General features: G+C 47.0%; 1 protein-coding gene and 1 long non-coding RNA gene across 2 annotated transcripts in view; one reads left to right on the forward strand and one right to left on the reverse strand.

Annotated features, from left to right (window-relative positions):
• Positions 1–557: 557 nt before the first annotated feature.
• The window catches only part of LOC109541995 (dynein axonemal intermediate chain 3), an 11,677-nt gene continuing 2,604 nt past the window's right edge, over positions 558–9,630 (forward strand). The window contains exons 1-12 of the mRNA XM_048662924.1: positions 558–717; positions 769–923; positions 986–1,139; positions 1,199–1,461; positions 4,092–4,225; positions 4,275–4,532; positions 4,586–4,747; positions 7,306–7,492; positions 7,541–7,752; positions 7,804–8,041; positions 8,095–8,354; positions 8,406–8,577. Coding sequence (XP_048518881.1) covers positions 575–717; positions 769–923; positions 986–1,139; positions 1,199–1,461; positions 4,092–4,225; positions 4,275–4,532; positions 4,586–4,747; positions 7,306–7,492; positions 7,541–7,752; positions 7,804–8,041; positions 8,095–8,354; positions 8,406–8,577 — 2,338 coding nt within the window. The 5' untranslated portion in view covers positions 558–574. The remainder of the gene's footprint in view (positions 718–768; positions 924–985; positions 1,140–1,198; positions 1,462–4,091; positions 4,226–4,274; positions 4,533–4,585; positions 4,748–7,305; positions 7,493–7,540; positions 7,753–7,803; positions 8,042–8,094; positions 8,355–8,405; positions 8,578–9,630) is intronic.
• The window catches only part of LOC125503094, a 2,101-nt gene continuing 1,200 nt past the window's right edge, over positions 8,730–9,630 (reverse strand). The window contains exons 2-3 of the long non-coding RNA XR_007280683.1: positions 9,204–9,580; positions 8,730–9,149 (exon numbers count right to left, since the gene is read on the reverse strand). This is a non-coding gene — a long non-coding RNA (uncharacterized LOC125503094). The remainder of the gene's footprint in view (positions 9,150–9,203; positions 9,581–9,630) is intronic.

Below are 9,630 nucleotides of genomic sequence, written 5' to 3' on the forward strand. Positions count from 1 at the left end.
AATTTGAAGTTGAGCTGGCAACGCAAAGGGTTCATTTGAGTTCAACAAAGTTTGACAATTTATAACTCAGACACTGAGCCAACTGGAAATTTGGCAATACCGCCACTGGATCAAGGAGGCTTTTGCACATAACTGGGAATTTTTCCAACATTTTTCCAAGTTTTGGGGATTTTTCACACGAATTTGAAGTTGAGCTGGCAACGCAAAGTGTCCATTTGATTTTAGCAAAGTTTGACAATTTATGACTCAGACACTGAGCCAACTGGAAATTTGGCAATAATGCCCCTGGATCAAGGAGGCTTTTGTACATAACTGGGAATTTTTTCAAAATTTTTCCAAGCTGTGGGGATTTTTAACACGAATTTGAAGTTGAGCTGGCAACGCAAAGGAGCAGCCGAGTCAGGAGCGATTGAGTAAACACACGTCCTAACCTCAAAACTAGACAACACCGCCCTGACGGGCCGCCTCCAGCCCCACCATCAACCAAACCGGGCGGTTGCCATGGGGATGTTTGGTCGATCCCCCCACGGCCGGTCGGCCATTGTCGCCGCGTCAGTCACTGTCACTAGTGAAAATGCACGAGGACGAAGAGGACGCGCTGAGCAAGTCGATGAGCGCGCGCAGGCGCCGCAGGCGCAAAAAGAAGAAGCGCGACCTGTTTGACATTGACGGTGTGCGCCGAATCGTCATGTCTGAGCTGACGCAGAAGATCGTGCAGTAAGACGGTTCTGAGCCAGCCGTTCTGAGTTGCAACCGACACCGTTTCAGGTGCGTGGTGGGCGATCAGGTCACCTCAGAAAGTCCCTGGACCTACGTGAAAAAGGAGCTGGTCCAAGACAATCTAGAGCTCCATGAGGAGAGTTCTGAGTTCCTCCCACTGCGGGCGGAAATCCTCGCCTATCCCCGCCCAGAGATTCTGATTGGTAAGTGGGCGCGGCTTGTTGGACGGGGGAGCCAGGCCACTCCCCCCTGCTGACGTTTGCAGGTTATATTGCCGATGAAAGCCAGGAGAAAGAGGAGGAGTTCTACATGTGTGTGACAGAGGGCGCCACTGACGCCGTGGAGAAAATCATCGAGAAACTGCGACAGGAACAGGAGGATCGTCTCTACTATCAGCTGTACAAGGACGTGCATCCTTGGTGAGCCGCGCCCTTTTTGGCCACGCCCCTCCCCCACCTAAAACGCCCCCTTGTTGCAGGCAGTCGCTCGGCGCCGAAGTGGAGGTGGATGAGGCGCTGGTGCGGCAACAGCGCCCCTTGTTGGAGGTGGAGGTGGAGACTGAGTACCCGATTTTTCCGGGAAAGGTGCAGTTCCGGATGCTGCGCGCCGAGTGCAAGCGAGATGGGTATATCGAGCTGCGCTGCGCAGGCGAGGAGAGTTTTTCCAGTGTGGTGCTGCGCCGGATTGACAGTGGCGTGCAGGTGGCGCCGCTGCTGCGCACCGCTGAAGCCCAAACTATTTGTAAGTGTGTGTGTGTTTTGATTGGCTGCAGCTTGGAGGTTTTGGAGGGCGACAGTGCTGGTTCGGGTGCAGGTTTTTTGGGGATTTTCGGAGGTTTCTAGGGAAGTTTTCCGCTGGAGAATCGGACTAGTAGTAAGAGAGGTACAAGGAAAAGTTGCCCTGGAAAAAAGCATTTTTACCCAAATGATTTTTGCGAACCATTAAGTCTAGGGAACCTAAGGAGGTTTCTAGGGAACTTTTTCTAGTTTTGTATTTTGAATATTTTCGTTATGTTTCCAGCTTAGAAACTTTGCAGTTTTCCAACCCAGTCGATTTTTTCGAACCGTGAAGTCTGGGGAACTTAAGGAGGTTTCTAGGGAACTTTTTCCAGTTTTGTATTTTGGATATTTTCTTCTTATTTCCAGCTTTAAAACTTTGCAGTTTTTTGACCGAGTCGATTTTTTCGAACCGTGATGTCTAGGGAACTTAAGGAGGTGTCTAGGGAACTTCTACCAGTTTTGTATTTTGAATATTTTCTTCATGTTTCCAGCTTTAAAACTTGACAGTTTTCCAACTCAGTCGATTTTTTCGAACGTGATGCCTAGGGAACTTAAGGAGGTTTCTAGGGAACTTCTTCCAGTTTTGTATTTTGGATATTTTCTTCTTATTTCCAGCTTCAAAACTTTGCAGTTTTTCGACCCAGTCGATTTTTTCGAACCGTGAAGTCTAAGGAACTTAAGGAGGTTTCCAGAGAACTTTTTCCAGTTTTGTATTTTGGAAAGTTTCTTCATGTTTCCAGCTCCGAAACTTTGCAGTTTCTCGACCGAGTCGATTTTTTCGAACCGTGATGTCTAGGGAACTTAAGGAGGTGTCTAGAGAACTTCTACCAGTTTTGTATTTTGAATGTTTTCTTCATGTTTCCAGCTTAGAAACTTTGCAGTTTTCCAACCCAGTCGATTTTTTCGAACCGTGAAGTCTGGGGAACTTAAGGAGGTTTCTAGGGAACTTTTTCCAGTTTTGTATTTTGGATATTTTCTTCTTATTTCCAGCTTTAAAACTTTGCAGTTTTTTGACCGAGTCGATTTTTTCGAACCGTGAAGTCTAAGGAACTTAAGGAGGTTTCTAGGGAACTTTTTCCAGTTTTGTATTTCGGAGTTTCTTCATGTTTCCAGCTCCGAAACTTTGCAGTTTCTCGACCGAGTCGATTTTTTCGAACCGTGATATCTAGAGAACTTAAGGAGGTTTCTAGGGAACTTTTTCCAGTTTTGTATTTTCGAAAGTTTCTTCATGTTTTCACCTTCGAAACCTTGCAGTTTTCCGACCCAGTCGATTTTTTCGAACCGGGATGTCTAGGGAACTTAAGGAGGTTTCCAGGGAACTTTTTATAGTTTTGTATTTTGGATATTTTCTTCTTATTTCCAGCTTCAAAACTTTGCAGTTTTTCGACCCAGTCGATTTTTTTGAACCGTGATGTCTAAGGAACTTAAGGAGGTTTCTAGGGAACTTTTTCAAGTTTTGTATTTCGGAAAGTTTCTTCATGTTTCCAGCTCCGAAACTTTGCAGTTTCTCGACCAAGTCGATTTTTTCGAACCGTGATATCTAGGGAACTTAAGGAGGTTTCTAGGGAACTTTTTCCAGTTTTGTATTTCGGAAAGTTTCTTCATGTTTCCAGCTCCGAAACTTTGCAGTTTCTCGACCGAGTCGATTTTTTCAAACCGTGATATCTAGGGAACTTAAGGAGGTTTCTAGGGAACTTTTTCCAGTTTTGTATTTTCGAAAGTTTCTTCATGTTTCCACCTTCGAAACCTTGCAGTTTTCCGACCGAGTCGATTTTTTCGAACCGTGATGCCTAGGGAACTTAAGGAGGTTTCTAGGGAACTTCTTCCAGTTTTGTATTTTGGATATTTTCTTCTTATTTCCAACTTCAAAACTTTGCAGTTTTTCGACCCAGTCGATTTTTTCGAACCGTGATATCTAGAGAACTTAAGGAGGTTTCTAGGGAACTTTTTCCAGTTTTGTATTTTCGAAAGTTTCTTCATGTTTCCACCTTCGAAACCTTGCAGTTTTCCGACCCAGTCGATTTTTCGAACCGGGATGTCTAGGGAACTTAAGGAGGTTTCCAGGAATATTTTTCTAGTTTGGTATTTTGGATATTTTCTTCATGTTTCCAGCTTCAAAACTTTACAGTTTTCAGACCCAGTCGATTTTTTCGAACCGGGATGTCTAGGGAACTTAAGGACGTTTCTAGGGAACTTTAATTTTTTCCCAAAAGTTTGGGGTTTTGAACCCTACGACATAAAAACCTCAAACTGTTGTTCAAACGATTTTTTCAAGAAGCGATCTTGGGAGGCGCGGCGGAGGTTCCTAGGGCAGTTTGGTTTTTCCAAACCCCACCCCCATGTACAGGACCGCAAAAGTGGCAGGGCACACATTTTCCCCTCCAAAACCTCCACACCGGCAAACCGGGCGCAAACTCCCTGGACAACCTCCACGCGTTTCTCCACAGAAAATCCTTCATAACTCCGGTATTCCTCAACGGATTTTCGCGGTTCAAACGTCAAATTTTCTAGAAATCAACGGGCATGAATCTGCGCATGCGCAACTTATCAGGAACAAGTGCGCCAATTAACAAACGCCCCCTAATCTGCCAGGTACCTACCCCCGCAACGCCACCAGCCAATACCAGTACGACCCGGGCCCAACTGACGCCCTATTGGCCGAGTGCGAGCCCGACATTGCGCGCTACGCCAACCACCATCTGGCATCAGTGTGTGACGTGCTCCAAGTAGGCCCCGCCCCCCCATTCCGGCCCCTCCCACTGCGCTCTGTTGCAGGTGAACGGCGCCATCAATTTCTACGCCAACGATTTCGATTCGCTGGCCCGAAGCTCCGCCCTGGCCAATAACAGCCTGTGGGCGGAGCAAACGGGCCGCGAGCTCGTCGAGTACCTCTCGTTCATGGATGTCACGTTGTGCAAGGGAAAAATGATCTCCGACATTTGCTGGCATCCGATGTGGTCTGGCACCATCGCAATCGCCTACTGCGCGGTCAGCCCGAACATTTTCAATGTGGGCGCGGCCAAGGACGACGAGGTAAGGAGGGGGGGGTGGGGCGGGGCTTGGTCTGATTGGGGGCGTGGTTTCAGGTGTACAGGGCGGTGCATACGGTGAATCTGGTGCTGATTTGGAGCTTCCTGGACGGGCTCAAGCCGCGATTGGTGCTCGAGTCGCCCCGCGAGGTCTACAAGGTGTCCTTCTGCGGGTTTGACGAGAATGTGCTGATTGGCGGCTGCAGGAATGGGCAGGTGGTGAGTGGCGGACAAACTTGCGCATAACTTCCCWGGTKTTGGGCGGATTTTGATGGGACCAACACCCGATTGTTGGGCAATTGATTGGCTTTAAAACAGTGTTGGATGTGTGAAAATCGCGCAACCATTCAGGCAGATACGGGGAAAAGTTGCGCTGCACAAAGGCGATTTTTGGGAGTTTTTTGCTCAGTAACCTGCTGGAAAGTTGATGGATTGAGGTCAGTATAACGGGGTTGAAACCGGAATGGAATTCCAAAACTTACGGTGTTATCGGCGTTGCAATCGGTTCAGAAACCTCAGAGTTATCGAGGATCTTGTCCTGAAAAACCTTGTTTTTGAAGCTCAAGGAAGTGACAGACAGTGAGGTTTTTGGCTGTCACTTGGCCAAACCCCTATGGGTTGAAATAGGTCCAACACTGTTTTAAAGGTAATTGAATTTCGAACAATTAGACGGATCAAGCGTGGAAATCGGTTGAAAACCCTTGGAGTTATCGCGGGTTTTATGAGAAGCTTCCCTACAAACCTCCTTAAGTCCTCCTTCAGTTCAGCTTTAATGCAAACCAAATTTGTTGAAAAACTCGAAGTTTTGAGGCTGGAAGCAAGGGGAAAATCCGTTCGGTTCGGAAAAATGAAACTCCCCTAGAAACCTCCAAAAATCAACTTCGAAAAAAATTCAATCTTATGAAAAATCTGAAAGTTTTGAGGCTGGAAGTATGAGAAAATCTCTAATTTGACAATTTTTTGATTGCATTTGAAAAAATCCTCCAAAGTTCAGGTTGCTTGAAAACCCTGCAAGTTACGAGGCTGGAGGCACGGGGAAAATCAGTTTGGTCCAGAAAAGTCAAAGTTCCCTAGAAACCTCCGAAATTCACCTTTCAAAGAAAATTTTCGCTGAAAAATTTGAGTTTTGAGGCAGGAAGTATTGAATGAAGCAAAAATAGACATTTATTTCAATTTTTTGTTTATGGCATGTCAAAAAAATTGAGCTTCCCTTGCAACCTCCTTAAGTCCTCCAAAGTTCAGATCTATTTCAAAGCAAATTTGATGAAAAACCTTGCAGTTTTGAGGCTGGAAGCAAGCGAAAATTCGTTCGGTTCGGAAAAATCAAGGTTTCCTAGAAACCTCCAAAAATCACCTTTCGAAAAAATTTAATCGGTGCAAATTTTGAGTGTGTTGAGGCTGGAGGTAAGTAAAAAATGTGTAATTCGAAAAAAACTTTTCTCGCATTTCGAAAAATGAAACTTCCCTAGGAACCTCCTGACGTCCTTCAAACGATAGTTTTCTTAGGAATCAAATTCGGTGAAAAACCTCAGAGGCTTGAAGGTGGAGGAATGGGGAAAAATCCTGAAAATTTGTATGCTGGTGACATCAGAAAAAATCGTTCGGTCAAGAAAACTAAAAGTTCCCTGGCAACCTCCAAAAATTGCAACTTTTTTTGTCAAATTYCAACACCTGAAAAGCGGTTTTAGACAAAAAAAAGTTCTTTTTGGAAAGTGCTCCGACTGCGAGAAAAATCAAAATTCCCTAGAAACCTCCTTAGAAAGTTCACATTCGGGAAGAAATCAAATTTGTTTGAAAAACTTCCAAGTCTSGAGGCTGAAGGTATGGTCAAAATGTTATTCGAAAATCTCCCGAGTCGAAAAAWCAAAAGTTCCCTAGAAACCTCCTTGAGTTCCCTAGGAATCAGCGCTTGCAAAAATCAAACCGGTGCAGGTTTCAACACCTAGGAAAAAAAGAACTCAAATGGACCGTTTGCGTTGCCAGCTCAACTTCAATTTCGTGTCAAAAATCCCCAAAACTTGTAAAATTTTTGAAAAAATTCCCAGTTATGTATAAAAGCCTCTTTGATCCAGTTGCGGTATTGCCAAATTTCCAGTTGGCTCAGTGACTGAGTCATAAATTGTCAAACTTTGCTGAACTCAAATGGACCCTTTGCGTTGCCAGCTCCACTTCAAATTCGTGTCAAAAATCCCCAATGCTCGCGAAAAAATGGAAAAAAAGTTCGTTCGATACGGGAAATACCAAGCTAGAAAAAGTTCCTTAGAAACCTCCAAAAATCAATTTTGAAAAAAATGAAATCGGATGAAAAATCTGTATGTTTTGAGGGTAGACGTGTTAAGAAAACATCTAATTCGATTTTTTTCATCGCATTGGGGAAAAATCACTGTTCCCTAGAAACCTCCTTGAGTCCTCCATACTTCAACTTTATTGCCAATTCTTTGGGACAGTCATGTTTTTTTCAGTGCAAAGTTTCTCATTTATTGCTAGTCCGATTCGGAAAAATCAAAGTTCCCTAGGCACCTCCTTAGATAGTTTACATTCGGGTTAAAAATCACATCCGTTTGAAAAACCTCCAAGTCTGGAGGCTGAAGGTATGGACAAAACGCTATTCGAAAATCTCCCGAGTCGAAAAAACGAAAGTTCCCTAGAAACCTCCTTGAGTTCCCTAGGAGCCAGCGCTCCCAAAAATCAAATCGGTGGAGGTTTCGACACCTAGGAAAACCTAAGGAGGTCGCCCAGGGAACTTTGGCGTTCTGCTAAGGAACTGAAAATGGCAGGTAATCTGGGACATTCGCAACAAGCTCCAGAGGGTGGAGGAAAAGGAGGTGCTGACCACCGCGCAGCAAAAGTACCGCAGCTACTTGCACTCGCTGATGGGCTGGATGAAGGACACGCACGACGTTTCGATCGTGCGCCCGGCCGCCGTCTCCGAGCTGCGCCACTCGCACAAGGCCGCCGTCACCGGTAACTAGGCAASRCCGATYCCCCCACCAATCACCRMGCCCCGCCCAGGCGTCTCCTGGGTGGACCCGCATTTCCAGTTCACGCGCACCGGCAAACTGGGGCGGGCGGACGCCCCCCCCACCTACTCGATGCAGTTCCTCACCACCGGCCTGGACGGCGCCGTCCTCATCTGGGACCTGCAGGACTCGCCCACCATCCAATCGGGCGGCTACAAGCCGAAGCGGCTGCGCCGCCTCCAGAAGCGCCCCAGCGCCCTCCAGGTCTCTGGGCGCCGCCCTTTCAGCCTCTTAACCGCCCCCTCCGCTCTGCAGGTGGACGAGTCGCCCTTCAGGGCGTTGCACCTCAACCTGAAGCCGCGCTACCGCATCAGCGCCAAGGGGCGGGGCGTGGCCATCACGCGAAGCTCCACCTCCTTCTGTCGCCTGCGCTACGCGGAGGCCAATCCGGACGCGAGTCGGCGCTTTGACATGCGCGAGCGCATCATCTACCGCCCCCTGTTGGACGCGCAGCGCCACCTCCGCCCCGAGATCAAAATCGGAACCACTGAAGGTGGGTGAAAGGAGCTGTGATTGGCCGGTTGGACAATGGGGGGGGCTTTGCAGGCGAGTACGCGCAGCTGGCGTGGGAGGGGCAGGACTTCGACTCGGGCGAGGTGGTCAACTGCGAGGTGGGCGTCTACCTGGACCGCGCCCAGTACCACGACGGGCCCATCATCTCCATCTGCACCTGCAAGGAGAGCGGGTTCACCTTGACGGTGGGCGGCAAGGTGTTCGCCCTGTGGCGGGGCGACTTCCCTGGGCGCCCCCTCCTGTGGAGGCGCAGCCGCCACTTCTACACCAAGGGCGAGCTCAACCCGTTCCAGGTAGGTCCCCTGGCGGGTTGCCCAGGCCACCTCCTCCTCCTCTTGTTGCAGCCGTTCACCATCGTGCTCCACTCGGTCACCGGGGCGCTGACGCGCTGGATCCTCCCCCTCAACAGCAGGTCGCCCATCTTCCACCAGGTGATGTCGAACGGGTTCCTGACGGCTGCAGCGGTGCAGCCGCACGCGCAGCAGAAGACCGTCTACGGCATCGGCGACGAGCAGGGTGAGTCCCCTGGGCGCCGCCCTTTTGCCCTAAGGTCTCCTAAGGTTCCTAATGCAGATATGCAGCCCTGTGCTGCATGATAAATGCTATTTTTAACGGCCACACGTTATGGCAACTTCAATCCTATTGGAATAACTTCATAAGGCTTTGGCTGGTCAATAGGATCTTATTTTTGTTCTGGCCTGGGCAATTATCACAGTAGAAGAGTACTTTACGATACTTCTTTTCGTCATCAATTTTCAATAGTGTAGCCTGAAACTTTTTGCAAGCTGAATGAAACAACTAACGTATTATCTTCAAGACAAAGAGATTGATCGCTCAGGAACATCGTCGTTTCGCTTCATCTTTCTCATTTTGATGATTAAGGTGATCGTTTCTGTCATTATCGGTTCTCTGGTCTTCCGGAATATTCTTATATCTTTCGCATTTCGAGCACTTATCGTTCCTTGGAACATGCATGTCAATGTTAAATTAACTTTTGAAATGTTTTCTGAAAGCTGTTGAGCCTGTAAAGGTTGGCGATACTTTTTCCTTCTGCTTGCAGATAAAGTTCTTGTGATGATGATGATCATCTACAATAATGCGAGGGCACTGCAGGTAACGATTGAATATAAGTTCTTGCTTACCTCGCAAGTCTAAACTTTCCTTTATTTTTCCCTGTATTGAGCTTCCAATGAGTCTTTGTCAGGGACCACATTAACACACCCATTAATAAAACTCCGTGGTTTCTCGGTGCTTCCTAAACCTTAAAAGAATATGAAAAAATGACTTGCCTCTCATCTTCCGAAAACTTATTGCAGTTCTTACTACGGCAGGGAGTTTTCTTCATTTTGCTTCAACTTTCTTCAGCTTTCTTCATTTTGCAATTATAATGAGCCGTTCCAGATTGGCGGCACCGTTTATTTTTTTGAGATTCACTTTCATTCTTCTTACGTTTTGTCCCTGTGGTTGCTTTAAGAATATTGTGCGACAAGGGCATAGCTGTTAATTACGGCTACTTTATCTAAAAGTAAAAAAGGCGTAAGCGAAAATATCCCACTTTTAATTTGAAAT

The sequence above is a fragment of the Dendroctonus ponderosae genome, unplaced genomic scaffold (genome assembly GCF_020466585.1).
Source record: "Dendroctonus ponderosae isolate FM_Combo_2020 unplaced genomic scaffold, Dpon_F_20191213v2 Dpon_F_20191213_12, whole genome shotgun sequence".
In the NCBI taxonomy this organism is placed as follows: domain Eukaryota; kingdom Metazoa; phylum Arthropoda; class Insecta; order Coleoptera; family Curculionidae; genus Dendroctonus; species Dendroctonus ponderosae.